A 23,239-nucleotide genomic window follows, 5' to 3' on the forward strand; every position below is an offset into this window, starting at 1 on the left:
CCTCCACAGTCCTATACAATACACAGTTCTGTAACTTTCTGGATTTCAGAAACATTATTGTGAAAATATGCTCTAGAGCAGCTTTCTTGGGTACATCTATGCAAAACTATGTTCTCTCAATTGTTAATTTATTAGCCATTTCACAACTGTTCAAGTGCAAAATGGAGATTTACAAAATGAGATATTTAAAAACAATCTTTGCTCTGTGTTTTAAGCCAAATTTTGAAGTTCTGAGATGAAATATAGGCTTTTTACTGCCCACAAAGCTACGGGGAAAAAATTATTTTTGTTCAAAATGTAGCTTTTACCATGTTATGATGTGTGCCTTCAAGTAGATATATTTACATGTAAAATAATTCAGGGTTTGTATTTGAGAGATACGTGCATTTCATGGAGACTAGGAACACTGCAAAAGCACTTTGCCTTGATAAATAAAAAAGGCATGTATGATCATCTCTATAGTTATTTCTATGGGACCCACAAATATGGTATCTCACAGCCACAAGTAATGTAGATAAAATGCAAAGCAACAATGCTTGTTATTGTTTTGGAGAGTGGAGGAGATTTGGCAGAAGGAGAGTTTGGAAGGAGGATCAAATTGGGATGTGTGTCACTCTGGATGCAAGCGAAAAAGAGGAAATGTGCCATCTAAAAACTGGTTTCATTGTAAGTGGCTAGATCACACTTAAGCTTTCCTGCAAAACCAGTACATCTGATTACTAATGCATGTGTCATGTTTTAGGATGCAACCAATAAAGAGAGAAAACTACATCAAACCTATTTTTCACAATGGGTTTTTTTTAAAATAAGCAAAAAATAACCTATTTAAGTTATTTTTAAATTTCAGCTTTGTTTTCAGCCTTTTTTAAATTCCCAAATTCGTTGAGAAGTTAAATGAAGGTAGAAAGCTTTCTTATGTAGTTATGAAGCTTATAACTATTCCTATATTAGGAGAGCAGTGTCTAAATCAGTAGTTGTAACTTCAATGAAAGTTTGGACTTTAACGTTTGAGTTAATTTTTATTTCAATAAAAATATACAGCTTGAAAATTACTACTTTGCCTGAAACACCAAATTTCAGAAAAACATCAATCAGAAATCCTCAGCAAGAAATGTTAACGCAAAAGAAGTATAGAGTAGGAAAGGTTTTGTTTGCCAAAAATATTTCATTATACCACTGTGCAGAAAAATGTTTCTCAGGATAGGCGTGCAAAGGAAGCCTGGGAAAAGAGCCTGGGGAACACCGTTCTTCTCTCTCCAGATCCTTGCATAATGTCAGGGAACGCCAGGCTCCGGAGTGGGAGGAAATAAGAGGGATTTCTTCATTATCCTGATATCTTCAGAGGAGACCTGAGAAAGTTAGGAAGTCTTACAATTCAAAACCCCTGCTGCCAAAGAGGCAGGCAGACAGGAAGGTGTACTGAAGAAAGGGAGGGGCCATGGCTTGGGTATTCTTGATTCTTCCCAATTTCCTTTGAAAAAATCCTTATAGGCACATGCAGAAGACTAGATAAACACTTTTTTTCTTCTTAAGAACATACTGTTTAAAGCGTGTTTATTAGAAACTTGCTGAAGTTGATCAATTTTAAAAGTTTTCAACATGAAGAACGTCTCTTTCACTTTACATAATAAGAGAAAAGTTTTTCTAATAAGGCCTTAAGTACGTTAATCTTGATGCTTCTCCACATATTTAGCCCAGTGTTTTGACATCTAACAAGAAACCAAACTATACTGTGATGCTACAACACAAGTGGGAGTACTAAGGCCTTAACTCAGGACTTCTGTTCTTTTGTGATTTCATCTGAATCTAACAGGTTTTCCTATACAAAAGGCAATAATATTGTTCTGACTGATGTGCTTACTATATGGCGGCTTTCAAAAAAAAAAAAGCAAACAAGCAGCTATCTTACAAAGGTCACTTTTTCTGGTAGTTCAGAAAAGGGGATGGGAATTAGACAGGCACAGAGAGTGTGCTACTGTATTATACAGCCCTCTTCACTGCACTCAGAGTGCCCTTCAGACACATTCGCTGAGCAACATACTGAAGCTTGTACCACGGCTATGGCATTGTTCATGCTTTTTGGACAGGGGAATTTACACTCCAGGACTTGTGAGATGTGATGAGTTATTGGAAAGAAGTGTTATGAAAACTGTTTTTATGACATATTCATATCACCTCTAGATCTTTCTTTACTTCCTTGCCACCAATATCTAACATTAATTACCTTGTCTTACAGATTTGCTAGACTGTTTTTCAGGTTCCCTGCTTCACTTCCAGCTGGTGTTCAGAGGTCCCGCCATGCACTACCAGAAGCGATGCTGATCAGTGATAGATTATAGATAGGGCATGGAATCTGCATCAGAAAACCAAGAAGCGTTAACTTATTGTGAGCCTTCACTGCAGCTACGTGCTTTCCACATCATCCAACTTGGCATGTTACAGAGAAGAAACAGAAAGAATTTACTTTAACAATTTGATATTTAAAGTCTGAGTAACAGTGAAGATTGTATTTCACCCATAATATACCAGCTTTCATAATTTTGCTTGACAATTGCTAACAGTCTAGACTTTTCTGTCTAACACTTTCAAAACAGACATGATAAAAGGGGTCATCACCCAAAATACACATACGTTGTTTAAACATCTGTTCTAGTAACCTCCATCTTCTCAACATCCAAAAATAGATTTTAAAAAATTAAGTTTAAATTTTAGATTGAATTTGCAATATTATAGCCCAGGCCTCAACTTCCTGATTAAAGGGTGGAGCTGCTCTGACATTAAATGAAAGTCCTCAGGACAGCATGAGGACAGGGATTCTTTGGAGCAGAGAAGTGCTAATGTCACTTTTCCACAGGAAAGAGAGCTAAACTGGACAAAAGGAAGTATAGGGGCAATCGTGGCCAGAGAGCCACAGCCACTGAAAGAAAGATGGCTCTTTAGAAAAGAGAGATAAGGGACAAAGGGAAAGGTGGGCAAGAGAGGAATGCCTTCCTGCCCCACTACCAGGAGACCTTCATTCCCTTTTGGTAGGTTACTGCAGCTAGCCCTGCTCATGGGCTCTTTCCCTAAGTGACAGATTTACAACTCCCTTTCTACAGACAAGCAACTGTTACAGGGGTAGAATGAAGCTAGTGAAAGTTCCATGGTGCTACTGCTAAAGAAAGGTGAAAGATAAATGACTCCTGCTACAGAGACAAGGAAAGGGTAATGAAACATGAACCAGTTCAAGGACATTTTGTTCACTCCCCTAACTGAAGCTGACGACAACTGTCAGCAGCCCCAACTCTCGCCTCTCTGGCTGTCTCCATCTAGACTCACAAGAAGACAGAGGGACTAGAGATCCCAGCCCCCTCCAGTCAGTCAATGCTGGCTTCTTTGTATATAGAGAAAAGGGGTGGGGGCAGGGCAGTGTCACTCCACACATTGCACTCAGTTTTTAGTAGGGTCTCCAGTTGTCTAACCCTCACGCTGCTCTGAAAACGTTCCTTCATTATGTCAGAGCAGCACCAACAGCTCTTGTTCCCAACCAGGAAGTGGAGACAAGGACTATAAAATTACAAATTTTATCTCAAATTAACTTTTTTTTAAGTTATATATGTGCATGTGTATGTACGTAGTGTGCTCTGGCATGAGAATCACACTTTAACCTTACTAGCAACCATAAGAATCAACTCTATAGCCTGGAATCCCAGAGCTAAAAGTGGCCTCCAGACACATGGAGTGTACTACTGCATACATTCTTAGGGAAAATCAACTACAGTAACATGCTTACATAAGCACTTTAGCTTATTTGCTAAGATTACTCATGGAAATTCACTTCATATGTCTCACACAAAAAGAGAAGTTTCAGAGTAGCAGCTGTGTTAGTCTGTATTCGCAAAAAGAAAAGGAGTATTTGTGGCACCTTAAAGACTAACAGATTTATTTGAGCATAAGCTTTCGTGAGCTACAGCTTCACTGGATGTGAGCTGTAGCTCACGAAAGCTTATGCTCAAATAAATCTGTTAGTCTCTCAGGTGCTGAAAGTACTCCTTTTCTTTTTACAAAAAGAGAACAAGAAGAAGCTTCTAACTGCAGTTGGTTGTCCAACTGTTCTCCACCCTGCATGAGGTAATTATATAGGATTTAAAAGAAAAATCCTGATGATTGGATCTGTTTAATTGTTATAGAAAATGATGCAAGCTGTTTTACTGTTGATATGTACAGCATTCACACTGTATTTTCTTTCTGTGTGTCTATGACGTAGCTAAATGTCAGATTTCCTTAAGGAATGCTGATATGCTTCAGATAGTGATAAACTCTCTCTACTTTGTCTTAAAAATTCAAACATTCTAAATAAGATGATAAAATCATCACATTTGAATAAGGTAATTTTTCACCAAAAATTTCTTGATATTTCTCCATAATTTCTTACCATATTTGTTAATGACTAAGAATTCTCCCTCCTTCATAGCCCATCTCCCATTTGCATCTGGTAATTAAATCCATACTAAATTTGTGACCTCACAATCATTTCTATAGCAAACCGATATCATAATCCTCTGATTTGCCTGCAGGTTCATATAGCAGAAGCAGAGCTAGGAGCAGGGAAACATTAAGCCCTGCTAAACAAAGCATTAAAAGACAAAACACTCCTTGTCAGAGAGACTTTTCTCACTGAACTAAAAAGATAAGTGAGGCAACAGAAGAGCAAAATGAATATGGGATTGTCTACATTGTTTGTGAAATTTGAACCAGAACAAGGAGGGGTGAGAGGTAAAAGCAGAGCAGATTAGTTATTCCCTATTAACTACACGTATGGACATTCATATTATGGAGTAAGAGTATGTCTACAGTACAGTGGCACTAAAAGCATAGCTACACTGGAAACTTCAAAGCGCTGTCACAGGAGTGCTCCCGCAACAGCAGTTTGAATTGCGAATGTGGCAGTGTGTCTCTGCCAGCGCTCCTGGTAATCCACCTCCACAAGGGGATTAGCTCCCAGCACTTGGGAGGCTGTTCACACTAGCGCTTTAAAGCGCTCTGACTTGCTCCGCTCAGGGAGGTGATTTTTCACATCCCTGAGCCAGCAAGTTAGAGCGCTATAAAATGTAAGTGTAGCCAAGCCCTAACACACCATAGCATAGACGCTTCCTACATCAACGGAAGGAATTTTTCTGGGGCTATAGTGACTCCACCTTTATGAGAGACACAGCATCTACACCAGCGGTTGGGGGTGACCCTAACCACCCCATGCAGGGTGCACAATGTGTTGCAACCCTGAGTGAGGCACCTGGGTCGCTCTAATCTTTAAGTGTAGACTGGCCTAAGAGGGCCTGATTCTGAAGGAGCGTGAAGTAGCGAATCAGGCCAGACACGAACACAGCACGCTACTCCCGTGTAGACAGGCCCTAAGAACGGGGCCAGGCCCAGGAAAAGTCAAACTGACCAGATGCACGTGAACTTCACAGAGATTTGGGGGGCGGCGGGGGGGGGGGCAGCAGCTGGCTCCTCTTTCCCCTCCCCCAGCCAGCGGGCCTGATCCCAGGAGCAGCAGCCAAGGCCATTCGCCCCGGAGCGCTACTGCGGGCTGTGCTGGGAGGCTCCCCTGGCCCGGGGCGGGTGGGGGCGCCTGGGGGGGGGGACGACAGGGCGGTAACCCCCCCCTGCCCTGGCGGGGGAGGGGCCGAGTTCATCCCCGGAGAGCTGGGGGTGGGGGGATATTTTACAGGGGCCTCCCCGCGTCCCAGACCCCACGGGGGAGGCCGGGCCGGGCCAGGCCAGGAAAGGGGGGCGGGGCCCGCGTCAGGTCCCCTGGCGCGTCCCCGCCCCCCATTCAGCCCCGGCGATGCAGGCGACGAGGCCCCGCTCCCCGCCCGCTTACTCCGGCTTCTCCTCCGTGTGCGGTGGCGCGCGCGTGGTAGCCGCGGCTCCGGCCCGGGCCCGATCCCGATGCCGCCGCCCGTACGTACGTGGCAGGGGAGAAGGGCTGGATCTCGGCCGGTGCCACTGCCGGGCCGTCGCGCAGGCGCACTCACCCCGACGGAGGCTGATGGCGGCCGGACGGCGCGCGCGCAGTGATGGAGCGAAGCGCCTGAGCAGGCCGGACCAGACGAAGGAGGCCGCGCGTGCGCGATCAGTGATCTCAGGGTCCCATTCACAGCAGAGCCGGCCTGAGCTTTACGCATGCGCCGGCGCGGCAAGGGCACCAGTGCGCATGCCTAGTAAGAGAACCTGCCGTCGCCAGTCGAAGCTGCGGCTGCCCTTATGGGGAGCGAGCAACGCCGGGTTCCACGCATGCGCCGCACCAGCTGCCATAGCGGCGGTGATTGTGTAGCAAGGGGAGTGCCCCGTCGCATTGTTTGTGCCACAGTGATGTGGAGAGGCGCGGCCTCTGTGCTGGGCGCTGTACAAACCTGTCACAGAGAGACAGCTTGGGGGGCAGAGGGCGAGGTACTGAGACCTGGCGGGGGTGGGAGCAGAGGAGGCAGCTAGCCCCAGGCTGGGAAGGAGCTAGGGTGGCCACTCGTGCATTCCCCGAATACCAGACGTCCCAGTACTGCCCAGAATGGCGCGGGACCCACCATGCAAGTGTGACCTTGCATGCACAGTGTGTATCTGCGTCTGCTCCATGGCACTAGAGCCACATACTGGCAGGTTACATGGCATGGTCATGCCAGCAGCGGGCAGCACGTGCTCTCCATTCTGGTGTCCAGCATCTACCAGACTAAACCACCCTCTCCCACCTTCCCAGTTCAATCTGCGCCTGCCATGTGAGTGCCTGCTCTAGTGCCCTGGAGCAGTCTCAGACAATTGCTACATAGAATCATAGACTATCGGGGTTGGAAGAGACCTCAGGAAGTCATCTAGTCCCACCCCCTGCTCAAAGCAGGACCAATCCCAACTAAATCATCCCAGCCAGGGCTTTGTCAAGCCGGGCCTTAAAAACCTCTAAGGATGGAGATTCCACCACCTCCCTAAGTAACGCATTCAGTGCTTCACCACCCTCCTAGTGAAATCATTTTTCCTAATATCCAACCTAGGCCTCCCCCACTGCAACTTGAAACCATTACTCCTCGTTCTGTCATCTGCCACCACTGAGAACAGGCTAGGTCCATCCTCTTTGGAATCCCTCTTCAGGTAGTTGAAGGCTGCTATCAAATCCCCCCTCACCCTTCTCTTCTGCAGACTAAATAACCCCAGTTTCCTCAGCCTCTCCTCATAAATCATGTGCACCAGCCTCCTAATCATTTTTGTTGCCCGCCGCTGGACTATCTACAATTTTTCCACATCCCTTCTGTAGTGGGGGGACCAAAATTGGATGCAATACTCCAGGTGTGGCCTCACCAGTGCCGAATAGAAGGGAATAATCACGTCCCTCAATCTGCTGGCAATGCTCCTACTAATACAGCCCAATATGCCATTGGCCTTCTTGGCAACAAGGGCACACTGCTGACTCATATCCAGCTTCTCGTCTACTGTAATCCCCAGGTTCTTTTCTGCAGAACTGCTGCTTAGCCAGTTAGTCCCCAGCCTTTAGCCGTGCATGGGATTCTTCCTTCCTAAGTGCAGGACTCTGCACTTGTCCTTGTTGAACAACAGCAACAGAAGTTCTAGAGGCAGAAGCAAGAAGAATTCTTCTGTCACCGTAGCTGCATCTACAGTGGAGGATAGATTGACTTAAATAACAGCACTCAGGGTGTGAAATTTTTCACAGCCTTGGGCTATGTCACTAGCTTGACCAAAGTTTTAGGTGTAGACCTGACCAGCTCTCAGCAGGGTCTAACAGTAAAACCCTAGTAGCAGAGTAGTGGAGAGGCACTGGGACTGCAGGTCACTCAGATTGAAATGGGGAGGAAGTAGAAAAAGTGTTTTAAAAATAAGCTAAATTTGCTATAGGTTTTCAATTCTAAATGTTACTTAATAAGAGAGGATTAATAGTCCAGGTGGCTTCCCCTGAAAAAATGTTAGAAAATATAGATTTCCAACACCAAACATAGGTCACACCTCTTTTGTTGGTCACTGCCACCAGACACACATACACACTCACTCTCTTCTAGTCAGACTCTCTCCCTCCCTCATTTATCATACCTTTGGTCAGATAATTCAGCCCTTCCGCCCAAATTTGTGGCTTTTATGGACGCAGCACTTCCTGTTAGTTACCAGCAAGAAACTTTACCTCTTTAACATCTACATTGTAGAGCATATCAAAGTTCAGCACCATTAGTAAGATCACTGTGTTCCACTTGTAGATAAGCGTTGAACATATTGCTCTTAAACACATGCTGCTAAGAAAAGATTTTATAAAAGAATAAACTTTGGGTTCAAAAACATTGACTCCCTACCATCTTTCAAAGGGAGTTGAAAATGGTTATTGTGCTACTGTGAGGAAGATCCAAACCATTGAATACAAATTGTTGCAATACTTCATTCAACACTGCAGGTCTGTAGCCACAATGTGTCCAGCATGCATCAATACCAAAGCCAATTCCTCGAACAGAAGGAATCATGCCAATTCTTTTGAGGGACTTTGTTGTTCATTTTGGGGTCTATAAAGAGAGGAAAATTATTTCTAGATTTAAATAATCTACTCTCAAATGTACAGTGCAAAAATGATCTGATGTCATTCTATAGAATAACTACATTTTTGTCCAAAAAATTAAATAAATTTGAATAAAGCTTGAGCGGTATTATTACACTCATCATAAAGACCAATCACCACTGTATGAGTGTGCTTTACCTGGCTTTCAGTAAAAACAAATGTTTTCCTCAATAATAATAATAATTTGCTGACAGAGCACCCTTCTTCCAATGATATCAAAGGGATTTACAACACTAGGTATTAAGGACCTCCTTTTACAGTCGGAGAAACTTATACACAGAAAATTAAAGTGTCTTGTCCATAGGGAGTGTGATAGAGTGTATGCATGATAGTACAATGTGGACAACTACCTTGCAGTTTAAGTGCTCCTCACCACCTTCCTCCTAGTAGTGATAGTGGGTTCCAGCTTCATACCTGACATAACTGCTTTTGTTTAAAGGGTCCCCAATCTAAAGGAGATGTCTACCTTCTCCCTCCCACCAATACTGTGGTTTGCTGGAGGCTAGAGAGGTTTTCAGGCCAAAAGGACCCTCTCTTTGTTATTGGCTGAGCTCTATTTCAGAATTATCTGTCACAGTATGTGTATAGGTGTATGGTCTTTTGAAAGACTTCCGTCAAGGCATGGTTCTGTGTATCCCCAAAGTTTACCCACCAAGGTTCAGATCATCATATTGGGTCAAGACCACTACCCAATATGAGGCAGCTTGGGAGTTTGCAAAGCATGCCATCATGTTCGTTTCACTTTAGTTCAATTAAAAACCAAAAGAGGGAAGGGGGGAGAAATGTACAAATTGTTTAAGGACAGACTTCTATTTAACCTTTACCACAAGCATTCTTTTGTTAATACCAGAAATGGCTAATCATACCAATATTCTATATCAGGGCCTGTTGAATCAGGAAAATATATTTTCTTTTTATCCAGGAACTATCTAATTCTCACAGACTTCCCCCAACACACTGTATAGGATTGGAGGGTCAATATTGTTATCAACCCCATTTTACAGATAAGGAACTTACTATAGCACAGCTGACTTTTTCTCAAGGCTACAGAGTGAGTCAGTGTCAGAGCTAGGATGAGAACACTAGAGCTTCTGGCCCCCAATCCTCTGCTCAGGTCACTAGACTAGACAGTGCTTCTTTCCTAAAGGATAATCTGCTGTTCATGCTGTCCCCACTCTTGACTTCAGTATCCAGACACTTGTCCCCAGGACTTTTGACATCATCTGCTTCTTCTCATTGGATTTTAAGCTTCTTCCATTATAAACTGACCATATTACATACTCACAACAAATACCAATAGCGTCACCACACTGTTTTATTGGTTCATTCTACCACATGGAGTCAGACATATTTTATAGCATTTATAGCAGCAGTTTATCCTAAAAAGCTTTTAGCTGGAAAGCTCAATAGGCAACTCTAAGATCTTTTTCTAAAAGACAGTCAAATAGCCATTACATTAGGGAAGGGACTGGCATTTAGAATATGGAAACAGCTAATGAGAATTCTACTGTTTATTTTTTTGCTTATGTTTTTTAGTTAAACGGGAATTACTTATAAAAGGGAAAAGAGACTACCTCTGGACAGAGCATATTAGATAGGCCAGGAATAGATATAACTGGGAGAACAGACAGACATGACTAAGTCAGACCGACGCCCTTCTATTTTGTGCAATATTGTAACGATCTTCAACTTCCCTTGTAAGAACTTTTAGTTGTGTACAATTAAAGTGCCACATATAGGCTCTGCACAGCTGTTATCCTGCCTTACATTTTTGGTAGCTGTCCTACTGTCTTCTGATCTGTGCCCAGCGCTTGTTGTAGGAGTGGTGGTCACCAATGATCTCTATCTAGAACAAACTCAGAAAGCTGCGATTTTACATTTTATTCGTAGGTGTCTGATCATTGCTGGAAAAGGAGGTTTCCTCTGAAAAGGTCTCAGATGGTCTGAAGGTCTCAAATGTGTTGGTTTTTTTTAGACGGAATTTTGAAAGATAATAAGTCTTTGAATGCAGGTAAACTGGTATATCCGGCAGTGAGACAAAGGAAAGCATCTCAGTAACCTTTTTCTTGAAGATTGGTGATTTGAAAGTGTATAGAATACAGATCTGAAGTCCCTGTGGGTTAAATGAAAGCTCAGAGTTAATCATAGTAATGAAATTAAAGCTCAGAGTAAAACTGACCAGCGTCTTTTCGTAGTGACTTGAAGATAATTGCAATGATGATAATACCTATTTCTTATATAGCACTTTTCATCAGTAGATCTTAAAGCACTTCACAATCTTCAGTGTATTTATCCTCTCAACATCCCTGTAAGGTAAGGAAGTGCTATTACCCCTATTTTAGGTGGGGAAGAGAGACTAAGTGATTTGCCCATAGTCACATAAGAAGTCTGTGACAGAGGAGGGAATTGAACCTAGATCTCCCAAGTCCTAGATTAATCCCCTAACCATTATAATTATTAACCATAACATTAATGTCTTGAAATACAGGGTGGTATTACAAGAATGCATTTGCTAGTATGTATAAGAATGGCAGTATTGCCCTCTACTGGATGGAATATAAGGCCTACTTAAGCATGTGTTATATAAGACCCTATACTATAGGTAAAAGAGAGTCTCCTTGCAATACTACAACGTGGGATGGCACCAAATAGGATGGTCTGCATCAGTCATTAGTTAAAACTGGAGGTAGACGGGACTTTAAAATTTTAAGCCATTGCAAAAACATATCACATCTTTGGGATGCATCCCTCTGGATTATGTCAACTCATTCACTTTACTTTCAATCATTTTTACTTAGGCCCATTCTACGTTTAAAAACTTTGCTGGTATAGCAGTATTGGAAAACCCTCCTGGTATAGACACAGCTTTTATATCAGCAAAAAAGGGCTTTTGCCAATATAGCTTATACTACTTCCCTGAGCAAAATAAGCTATACTGGCAAAAGCCCTTTTATGCTGGCATAATAGAGGGTTTCTGCTGGTATAGGAATGTTGTGAAAACCGCACATTCCTAGCTAACATTGCCATACCAGCAAAAATTTCTAGTGTAGACCTGGCCTTAGATTGTAAGTTCTTCAGTGCAAGGAAGGATACTCTCATTGTTATGTGTTTGTACAGTGTCTATCACAATGGGCCCCTGATCCATGATTGGCTTCCCTAGCCACTACTGTAATACAAATAATAATAAATAATAATAATAATATAATGTCTATCTGCCATACAGTCAATAGTTGCTTTCAGGGAAACTGCTCTCACAGACAGCAGAACCATTGAAACAGATGGGCTAGACAGCTGACTGCATGGTTTAAAAACGAACTCAACTCCAGTGGAAAGGGGTGTGATGTTTTATTTTTAATTATTCTGAAACACAAATAATTATTTTCATGCTTAGAAACTAAACATCTGAAGGAAATTTTAATTAACAGTTTCTACAGACTGTTGTGTGCTTTTCAAGAGTCAGATTAGGATGCGGGGAAATGGTGGAACTTCCAAGCTCTGGCCACAAAGTAAGCTTAGCCCATGGGAGTCATCAGAATGAGAAACAGCTCACAGTAGATTGTACAGATGTTCAAATTGTGATCATGTGTGCCATTTGGCTCCACTGGGTCCCTTGAGCTTGGCTCCCTCTCACTGGGGCTTACATACATATGGACTGTCATAGGTTCCTTCTTGACTGAGGAAAAAAATATGGTAGCTTCTCCCAAATGCTATCTCACTTGGGGCGCCAAAAATGAGACTTCATTCATAGTAATTTGTGCAGATCTCTGACAACTTCCTTTCCTTTTTTCCATGAAGAATGAAATAGTTAATAAGGGCTTTTCAACTCTGGGAAATTTACTGGAATAAGTGTGTCCACATGAGGAATTATACCAATATAAATATAATGCTTTGAATTCACACACCATACGTACCTTATACTTAAGGGTAAGAGTCTGTCACGGAGGTCACAGAAGTCACGGGTTCCGTGATTTTCTGGGACCTACGTGACTTCCGTACCGGAAGCAGCTGGTGTGGCTGGCCCCAAGAGCCGCCGAAGCAGCAGCAGTCCCAGGGGCGGCCCCTGAGCAGCAGCAGTCCCGGGAGCCGTCCTGGAGGCTGTCAGAGCAGCGGTCCCCAGGGGCTTCAGAGCAGCGGATGGGCAGGGGCAGTCAGCCCCCACTGCCGGAGAAGGAGCCAGCCACTGGCCCCCATGGCCTCCCAGAGCATCCGTACCCCAGGAGCAGCTAAGATTTAATCAGGGACATTTATAGTAAAAGTCATGGACAGGCCAGGGGCCATGAATTTTTGTTTACTGCCCGTGACCTGTCCATGACTTTTACTAAAAATACCCATGACTAAATCTTAGCCTTACTTATACTGGTATAACTTCCTATGAAGACAAACCCTCACCCCCACCCCTTTTTTTTTTTTAACTAAGTCAGAGATTTTGGAGGAAAAAAATAGAAGTGCCATTATGCCAGTTGTTTCCAAGCCCGGTTGATTTTTAGGTTTCAAAAAATTATTCCCATGCATATACAGTATCTAAAGTACTTTTTAAATAAAGACTTTGGGGATCCAATACTGTTGAATGTTGAGCACTCTCAATTCCCATTGAAATTAATGGGAATATAAATATTCTGCTCTACTTTGGATCAAGCCCTTAGTAAGCACACTTATTTCTCATGCAAAATACCTATGTTTCACCTATGTCTGCTAAACAGTATTTTAGAGATTATACAATGGTGTAGTATGCTATGCTATGAAGTTTAAAGCCAAAAGTCCAGCATTACCACATTCCTCATGAGCAATAGAGATGCATGTGCTTTTCTCTAGGGCTTTGTCCAGTCTAGTTTTAAAGATCCTAAAGCAATGGAAATTTCACAACTTCCCTTGACTGACATTTCCACAGCTAATGAAGTTTTTCCTAATATTCACTCTCACAATCCCTTTTTGTATGGTCTGGTACAAAGAGAAGCCACTACGTATGGACAAGTCTTTTCAGTGATGACCTTACACATCCTATGGAATAATATAGCACGTTAGCTAGTAATACCAGAAGAGTTTTATGAATAATATATGTCAACTCACAGCCATTTTTAAACAAAGATTCTGAATTTTTGTATGAAGCGACATGGTTTTCCAACAGTTTACTAAGATACAGGATTATGGAGGGAAAGGGGATGCATTTTTTCAATGTCTCATTCATCAGTATTGAAACAGCTACATACTGTACCTGAGTGGCATTGAAAATACAGAACAAAATGCTGAAGACAACATTTGTGGCCTCTTGATTTATTAGCATCATATAGCCCAGGACCCAGGTGATTCCAAGCACTACAGCTACAGATAAAGTGCCAAGTATCTTCGTTGTGAATGATTTCTTTTTATTGCTAGAGGGGGGAAAAAAGTAACATTTCCAAGTGTTAAAAAATGTACAGATAAAACAACTCATTGTCTTGGTTTATTCAACCATTTTATTTAGCGTCCTGCATTTAAGGATTATTCAGTGGTAATCTAAGCTGTGTCTAGAACAGAGAGAACTCAACTGAGCAGATCAAAAGGGATATCTCCCTACGCTGCTCTGAAGGACTAATAAGAATAGCATCAGAACAATTACTGCTGGAGGTACTTTGCCTTACTAGATACAGAGAGAGAAAAAGCTGCCAATGCAGCAGAAAGCAGGAAGGAATAATAAAATAAAATAAAATAAAAAATAAACTATTATTGTTTAAAACTATTAGAAATGTGACTAAATTAGAAGAATTCTTATTTTGATTCAAATTTCCACAGTGTTCTACCTATTATAGACATAGGCCCCCAATGATGTCTGGATTCAGCTCCGAATCCCAACTTCTCCCAAGTCTGAGTATATTTCATTATCAAGATGTTTTGGGTTTGGATCCATCTCTAAAAATTATAGGGGGGGGAATTAAAACAATGATGTAAAGACTTGTTGAAGGCAACGCTTCTTCAGGTTAAATAAAAGTAACAGTTCCCTTTCAAACTGATATAAATGCATATTCTCCTTTAGTAACTGTGAATCTGAGTTTCCAATATAACACCATTTACCATGAGAATAACAGTGACATCCAAATTCAGCATTATATATTACAGTCAACATATTGAAATCTGGCTATGTAAAATCAGACATCTAAGTCCATTTTTAGATTTCTAAATAAGTGGCCTGATTATAGACTCCTGGGGTGATAAGTACCCATAATTCTCAATGGGCTGTGACAGTGGCTTTGATTCTTTTTCCACTTATACTGCTGTAAATCAGGAATTAATCCACTGAGATCAGCGGAGTAACACTCATATAAAACTAGTTTAAAGGATGATCCAAAGCCCACTGAAGTCAATGAAATGGCTCCCTTTGGATCAGGCACTTTGGGGAGAGTTGGGCCCAAAACATGTTAAAGTGCCTAACTTTTGCAACCCAAGTTTGAACATTTCAACCTCATGAACAAAGAAGGAAAGGGGCTGTAAAGGAGGAAAGTCATGCTCAAAATCATCAGTGAACATTTTTTAAAAGGGCAAGAAAAATTATGAAAGACACCAGGTAATTATGAAAGTATGCATTTATATCAGTTTGAAAGGGAACTGTTACTTTTATGTAACCTGAAGAAGCGTTGCCTTCAACAAGTGTTTACATCATTGTTTTAATTCCCCCCCTATAATTTTGAGACCAAGAATCAGATTTTCCGAGGACAAAGTCTACCGCTGCCGAAAGAAAGACAGGGCCAAATTCTTCTCTCAGCTTGTACCAGTGTAACACAGAGCAGAATTTGGCCCACTTATACTGCTGTAAGTCAATGAGATAATGAAGACTGTTGCACTCTGTGATATTCTAGTTTCTTTGAAAATATTTTTTTTAAATGAAAGAGCCTTCTGTCAAACGTTTGAGTTGATGTAATCTAAGAGAACATATATTAATATTCTAAATGGTCTGAGTTCTCTGCCACCCCCTCACCTTGTCAGATTTGTGTTCTCCTTCCACATAACAAGGACTGTGATCTTGACAAAGATGATAATGTTAAACAGAAGGATGACTGCCACAACCAAAAGGAATGCCCATATCATGGGCTTTTTTGTGCTCACTTTCCCTTCGTCATCCAGGACTGCAAGCCAGCAACTTAAACATAAAGAGAGACCATTTCAACAGATTTGGCAGACATATTATAAATGCATAACCATAACATAATACACCACCTTTCATCCTGAAGGATCCCAGAGGACTTTATAGTGAAATGCAGCCATATCTAGAATGGAGTGCTGTAGGCATTCAGCACTAATAAAGCTATTTTAATTTTTTTTCTCCCCAGGAGAAGTGAAGAATATGTTATCAGCTGAAACTTCACAGGAGAATTTGGGGGAGATAGAATGTAATTATCCAAACTGGAATCTGACCAGGACATGGGAATTTATTAAGTATTATTATTGTCTATATTAGACTACAGCCTCGGGACTCTCAATCAAGGATCAGAGAGCCCCATTGCACTTGGGATTGTACATACATGTAGTATAAAGACAGCCCGTGCCCCAGAAAGTTTACAATCTATGTTCATGGCAAGATGAAAGGGGCAGCAGCTGAAACAGATAAATGGGGCCAAGGAAGGGAGGATGAGGTTTCAGTATAACTGTCATGTTTTTGTTTAACAAACAGTAATCTCAGATAAGAACATTAATACTCCCTAAATCTTGAGAAAAGCACCATGGGATATTTAATGATCCAGGTGGAAGGGGTTTTGTTTTTACATCTCACTTGAAAGAATCTACCTCTGATTACATACTTACAGTCCACTAGAACCAACCACAGACCGTGCCCAGCCCAGCATATTTTATAAGAAAGACAGTTATGGTGTGGCTGTTATGGTGTGGCTGCAGTCATACAGAAAGCAGGTACCAAATAATATAGGTTAATTGTGGACTTTAGTGACGTAGGCCAAAATTTTAAAACTTACATGCCTAAATTTAAGCACTTAAATCCCTATTCAGGCACCTAAATAAGTGGCCTGAATTTCAAAGGGGCTGAGAGCATGCACAGTTGCCACGGAAGTCAATGAGGAATTGTGCATGAGCATTCAAGGTAAATTTTGGACAGTGCCTTAATCAGCATTTGTTAACAAAGGACCAAAGCCTGAAGTCCTTACTGAGGCAAAACTCCAGCTGAGTTTAACAGAAGTTTTTCTTGGGTAAGGACTAAGAGGTTCAGGACTGTATTTGTTAATTAGTTACAATTACTACCAGGGTAAATCCAGGGTATCATTAATACTGCTGGGCATTAAAGATACAATAAAACAAGTGGTGTCATCATTCATCTACTTACAACTCTTCCTGTCGGTAGTTTAATGGCTTGCCCTTTCTATAGGTAGCTCCAAGTGTTATAGCAACCACTACAGCAGGCACTCCTAATGGACAAAGAGAGAGAGAGATCATTAGTGTATTGTTTAATTACCTAGGTCTAGATCACCCCCTTCTGCAGAAATACCCAAATAAGGGGGAAACTTGCCTGCTAAAACCCTCAAGGCTTGTTAAGGCCCATTTTCTATCTGTCCTGCACTCCGTTAAGGGGTGAGAGTGTCCTTGAGGAAAAGGCAGGATTTGGGATTGAGTAGGGCAGTTATCTATGGGAAGCTCAGGGCCAAACCTTACTGAGTTTACCCATGGAGCATCAGTTCCTGAGCATGCCTTCTAGAGGCTCCCCACATCCTGGCAGCACAGCAAACTCCTCTGCTGTGCTGCAGTTGGCTCTCTTACAGCAACTGTGCAATCCTAGCCCCTTTTCACAATCTAGAACTATTTAGTAGATTCCACGAGAAAGCTGTATCCCACATCAGCTGTATAGTCAGTGAGGCGAAGACAACTAAGATATTCATGCACACTTTATTAGAATACTGTACCGAATGAAGCTGAATCCCAGAGACTCCTGTCTTATTCAGTGGGTACCCCCTGCCTCCCTCAGTTCTCCCAGTAGTTCCCCTTAACCTTGCAGCATTGCTGCTTATTGCTATGCTCTGAAGATGTGCTAAATGTTTATTACAAAGTAGTACATAATAAATAATACACGCCAATTTTTGGTTTTGGATGGCTGAATGGCTCCTATTGAAATCAATGGGAATCTCACATGCTCTTCCTAGGGCAGAATTTGACTCCAAGTATGCAATCACTTATCAGAAACAATTTTGTTTCAGGTGATAAAATATTCTTGAAGCCCTTAACTATTGCCAAAATTCTTGCTGCATGCAGCAGACGGGAGTTGCTGTGACAATGAACATGCCATGTATATCCTATAATTCTACTGATCTCCATATTAATGCAGTGACAGCAGACTCAGCTGGTAAACTCCAGGTGAATCAGTAAAAGGACATAAGAAGTAGCTGGAGGCTACCTGTTAAACCACATAGCTAACCCAAAGAAACTGACTGTATTTCATTTTCTGTCTATTGGATTAATATGTTTAAAGCTTACACTGAATGCACTACTTACATTTTGAAAAGCCCTCTGCATATGAGACTCTAATTCTTACCCCATCCAATTATTGACATGATTAAAGTGAAGTGTTCAGGAATGGGCCTCAGGGTTTTAAGCAGCAGTAAGTACAAATGTGCAGAATTGAGCGCTGTCCACATAAATGTTGCCAACAAGAAATAGTGCAACAAGACGGCTACAGCAGTACACAAGGCATTTTCAGGAACATCTGCAAGGTCCGAGGCCAGTGCGGTGTTTTCGGGGGAAACATCTCCGCTATTCTTGGCATTTGGGTTGCCAATTCCAAAGATGAAGATGATGTTGAAAATCAGCATTGATGTGCAGAGACTCACCAGCACCCAGGTAACTGAGAATTTTCGTGTTTGCCTATTGGATGGTAAGCACCATACATATTTGAGAAAAAAGTAGCAAAGCAAGAAAAGAAATTACGATACATTTCCCCCTTTCCTGAATCTCTTAACATGCTAGAAGTCACCTGGGGGTGTGCAACCTTTTTTTAATACAAACTTTGTATTAACTGAGATTTACAAAGCCAGAAACCAGCAATAAACATTTGGCAAAGAGTTCTACATTACTTTTATTTTCACACCTATCTATCAATTTCACCTTGACTTCAGTGAGAACTGAGGGCACTCAACACCTTGCAGGACTGGGCCCTTAGTACAATATTTGGGACACATTTCCATACTTTTCTGCTGCTTTTCAAGCTGGTTAGTCTCCGTGTAAGAGGGAGAAAACAGTGTAACAGAAATATTTCTAAACACTCTTAGGGGCCCAACAAGCTGGGCACATCAACATATTTTATAAATGCACATGAAAAACTCTCTCCTTCCTGGCATTGGTATAACTCCATTGACTTTGGTGGAATTACACCTGAACTACCCTAATGTAAGCAAGATCAGAACAACTCCTAGAAACAGACTTTGTCATTAACCAGGATAGCTGCAATTATGTGAGTTGGAGTTTGGCTATTGTCTGAGAAAAGATCACATGATATTAACTAATACATTGATGTCTCGGGAGCTTTATAGAAGCCACTGCACATTTAGGTTAAAATACAGCATTCCACCATGTATCAAAACACACTCGGTCAAAACCTGAGGTCTTTACTTAGTCTTTAATCAGGCAAAAGTTCTAGGGAAGTCAATGAGAGTTTTGCATTGAATAAGGACTTCAGAATTTGGCCCATATGGACTGGAGTGTTAAGACTAAAGGTTTGAAAATATTATCTCCTGAATGCAGTGATACCTTAAAACCAGCAGCTTCTAGCATTCTCTCTCAGTCTTTTTAATCCCGTAGAACAGGGCGGGCAAACTTTTTGGCCTGAGGGCCGCGTTGGGTTTCGGAAATTGTATGGAGGGCTGGTTAGGGGAGGCTGTGCCCCACCAAACAGCCAGGCGTGGCCCAGCCCCCGCCCCACTTCTTGCCTCCTGACGCACCCCCCCCCAGGACTCCTGCCCCATCCAACCCCCTGTTCCCTGATGGCCCCCCCGGAACCCCTGCACCATCCACCACCCCCCACTCCCTGTCCTCTGACCGCCCTCGGAACCCCCACCCCTGACTGCCCCCTGCCACCCCATCCAACCCCTCCCCTCCTTCCTGATTGCCCCCCCCAGGACCCCTGCCCCATCCAACCACCCCTTCTCCCTGACCGCCCCCAGAACCCCATCCAACCCCCCCTCTCCTTCCTGACTGCCCCCCCGGGACCCCTGCCACATCCAACCACCCCTTCTCCCTGTCCCCTGACTGCCCCCTGCCACCCCATCCAACCCCTCCTCTCCTTCCTGACTGCCCCCCCCCGGGACTCCTGCCCTGTGTCCCCTGACTGCTCCCAGAACCCCAGCCCCTGACTGCCCCCCGCTGCCCCATCCAACCCCCACTCCTTCCTGACTTCCCCCCAGGAACCCCTACCCCCATTCAACCCCCCTGTTCCCCGCCCTCTGATCACCCTGACCCCTGTCCACACACCCCCCCCCCCGAACTCCCCTGTCCTCTATCCAACTCCCCCGCTCCCTGCCCCCTTACTGCGCTGCCTGGAGCACTGGTGGCTGGAGCCCGGCTGGAGCCAGCCATGCCACTGCACAGCACAGAGCACTGGGTCAGGCCAGGCTCTGCAGCTGCGCTGCCCCAGGAGCTCACCACCCCGAGCATTGCGCTGGAGGTGGTGAGGTGGTGAGGTGAGGCTGTGGGGGAAGGGGGGCAGTGGGGAAGGGGCCAGAGGCTAGCCTCCTGGGCCAGGAGCTCAGAAGCCGGTCAGGAGGGTCCCGCAGGCCGTAGTTTGCCCACCTCTGCCGTAGAACCATCTTTTCTAAAATAAATTTCTATCCTGCATTAGTCTCTGTATCTATCATACTATTGTCTATACAATGAAATGTCATTTGTTACTTTTGATTGTCTTAAAAATAATTAAGTAAAATTAGCCAAAACTATACAGAATCCAAATGGACTCATACTGACACAAGGATATGATCCTTCAATGGGATCTGCACAGTCACCAAAGCCTGCTTCTGTGGATCCCTTTGAAGGATTGGGATCTTAGGGCAAAATTTTGTGAGTCAGAGCGGGTAGGTAGTACTCAGTATCTCATAGGAAGGGCTCAGTACCTCACAAATTGGGCTGTGAGATACTCTTCAGAACTCTGCGGTGCCACTTCTCTTTGAATCTAAAGTATTTTCAAATATAAGTTGTCCTAATGACTTTTAGTAATTAATTTTACTGCATTGTTATCCTCATATTTTAAAACAAGGAAACCACAGCAGAGAAAGGTTACATGATTTGCTCAAGGTCACACAGCAAGAGAGTGGCACAGAGGACAACCCAAGTCTCCTGACTTCCAGTCCTTTGCTCTAACTGCTAGACAATACTGCTCCTTAGGCTGACAACATATTTTAACATATTGTTGATACTGTGCAATAGTAATATATTAAGAGTATCTATCTATATTATAAAGTGACTTCACTCACTTTTTTCAGGCCATATTCAGAGCAGCATAATGTTAAATTAGCATAAAAATATTTTTGCAGATAATGTCTAGTTTACGTCTTTTCTCTTACCTGGTGAGAATTTGAAACAGAATGGTAATAACCAGACCAGCAATGGAGAATCCACTACCAATGTTTGAGACAATCTCTAGAGGTTTTGCATATTTGTAATTGATCTTGAAGCTCTAGAAAATAATTGTTATAGATTATAAATAAGATATTCAGCTAGTTGGGTGTGCATGATGTGGGGGAGATAGTTTTCTCTCTAAAATTTATGTGGATGATTGACATGGGAATAATCGTGTTTTTTTAATGTTATGGCTACTACTAGCCACTGCCAAAATTTGCAGGTCACACAAAATTAGTCAAAACCAGAGAAGTTTTTCAGGAACTTCAGAGGGACCTAACAAAGCTAAGTGAATGTATAATGCAATGGCAGATGAAATTCATTGTTAAGAAATGTAATATACCTTGCAAGAAATAATTTGACCTACTCATATACAATTCTGGATTCTAAATTAATTGTGACCTCTGGGGAAAAATATCTGGGCAATATTATGGACAGCAAATCAGAACCTGTCCTCTCTATAGTTACAGTAAAAGCAGCAAACAAAATGTTAGCATATATTATGTCTGGTGCAGACAGGCCCGCCGACAGAAATTCCGGGCCCCAGGACAGAACAGTCAATGGGCCCCACTCACACACAAGCTGTGCCCGCGTGCACGCGGTCTGCCTGACATTTGGGTGGTGCTGTGCCCGCACTGACTGGTGCCCAGCAAGCTACCGGCTGCACTGCTGGGCGCGCTCTTCTGGCACAGCCAGGGCTTCCACGTGCCCACCCGGTAGGGTTGCCAATAGTCTAATTGCGCAAACCCAAACACCTTTGCTCCACCCTTGTCCCACCCCTTCCCTGAGACCACGCCCCATCCTGCCCCTTCTGTGAGGCCCTGCCCCCTGCTAACTCCATCCCCCCTCCCTCCCTCGCTTGCTGTCCCCCACCCGCACTCACTTTCACCAGGCTGGGGCAGGGGGCTGGGGTGCAGGAGAGGGTGTGGGGTCCAGGCTCTGGGAAGGAGTTTGGGTGTGGGAGGGGGTGAGGGGTCAGGCTCTGGGAGGGAGTTTGGGTGAGGGAGGGGGTGAGGGACACAGGCTCTGGGAGGGAGTTTGGGTGAGGGAGAAGCTGTGGGGATGGGCTCTGGGAGGGAGTTTGGGTGCAGGAGGGGTGCATGGTGTGTGCTCAAGGCTGGGGCAGAGGGTTGGGGTGCAGAAGAGGGTCAGGGGGTCGGCACTTACCTCGGGCGGCTCCCAAAAGATACCAGCTCATCCCTCTGGCAGCAGCTCCTAGGTGGGGGGCCAACGTGGTCTCCACATGCCGCTGCCTACAGACACTGCCCCTGCAGCAATGGGAGCTGCGGCGTTGGTGCTCGGGGCGGGAGCAGCGCACGGAGACCCCCTCCCCAGGGGCCTCAGGGATGTGCTGGCCGCTTCCGGGAGCAGCCGCGGCATGGAGCAAGGGCGGACAGGAAGCCTGCGTTAGCCCCGCTGCAGAGCAGGTGGCAGCCGGGGGCCCCCGGTCCTTTTAAATCGCCCGGGACCCTGGGCAATTGCCCCCTTCCTCTTCCTCCCCCCTCCCCCAGGTACAGATAACACTGGGCGGGCCTGGGTACAGATAACACTGAAAATATTATAATGCCATTACATAATTCAAAGTTACACCCTTAGGTGCAAAACTGTTTTAATTTCTGGTCACCTTATCTAGGAAAGGATATAGTACATAAAGGCAATTGAGAGATGGGTGATGAAAATTATTAGAAACATGGAAAGACTTGCCTGTGAAGAAAGATTTAAAAGATTAGGGGTAAAATCCTGGACCTATTGAAAGTTGATTGCAAAACTCCCATTATTGACTTCCACGAGGCCAGGATTTCACCCTGGAACTGTTTTGTTTAGAGATGATATGACAGAGATATACACAATAATGAATGACACAGAGAAGCCATTAATTCCTAATTACTCTCTGGTTATTAAAACAAAGGGACATTCAATGAAACTAAGAGGCAACAAATTTAAAATGAATAAAATAGATATTTTTACCCCCAAAAAAATCAATCTATTGAACTCCTTGATACTAGATATAACCAAGGCTAAGAGCTTAGTAGACTTCTCCAAAGGGTTAGACGTTTATATGGATAATGAGAAAATTCAGTT

The 23,239-nt window shown here is 43.5% G+C and overlaps 2 protein-coding genes across 10 annotated transcripts in view; both read right to left on the bottom strand.

The window, feature by feature from the left end:
- Positions 1-6,058, bottom strand: part of TFG (trafficking from ER to golgi regulator) — a 33,439-nt gene extending 27,381 nt beyond the window's left edge. For 6 of the 9 annotated variants that reach the window (XM_073307494.2, XM_073307474.2, XM_073307456.2 and 3 more), the window contains exons 1-2: positions 5,864-6,011; positions 2,225-2,353 (exon numbers count right to left, since the gene is read on the bottom strand). The gene's annotated coding sequence lies outside the window, so the exon portion shown is untranslated. Of the gene's footprint in view, positions 1-1,174; positions 1,311-2,224; positions 2,354-5,428; positions 5,450-5,863 lie in introns of those variants that run through there. The other 3 variants (XM_073307436.2, XM_073307447.2, XM_078848164.1) reach the window with 3 other exon arrangements.
- Positions 6,059-6,765: 707 nt separating this feature from the next.
- Positions 6,766-23,239, bottom strand: part of ADGRG7 (adhesion G protein-coupled receptor G7) — a 58,814-nt gene continuing 42,340 nt past the window's right edge. Inside the window, 8 exon segments of the mRNA XM_073330657.2 lie at positions 6,766-6,837; positions 8,159-8,267; positions 10,459-10,694; positions 13,794-13,950; positions 15,531-15,692; positions 16,887-16,968; positions 18,087-18,415; positions 21,103-21,215. Of these exon segments, the coding sequence (XP_073186758.2) occupies positions 6,766-6,837; positions 8,159-8,267; positions 10,459-10,694; positions 13,794-13,950; positions 15,531-15,692; positions 16,887-16,968; positions 18,087-18,415; positions 21,103-21,215 (1,260 nt within the window).

This window comes from Lepidochelys kempii, chromosome 1 (genome assembly GCF_965140285.1).
Source record: "Lepidochelys kempii isolate rLepKem1 chromosome 1, rLepKem1.hap1, whole genome shotgun sequence".
In the NCBI taxonomy this organism is placed as follows: domain Eukaryota; kingdom Metazoa; phylum Chordata; order Testudines; family Cheloniidae; genus Lepidochelys; species Lepidochelys kempii.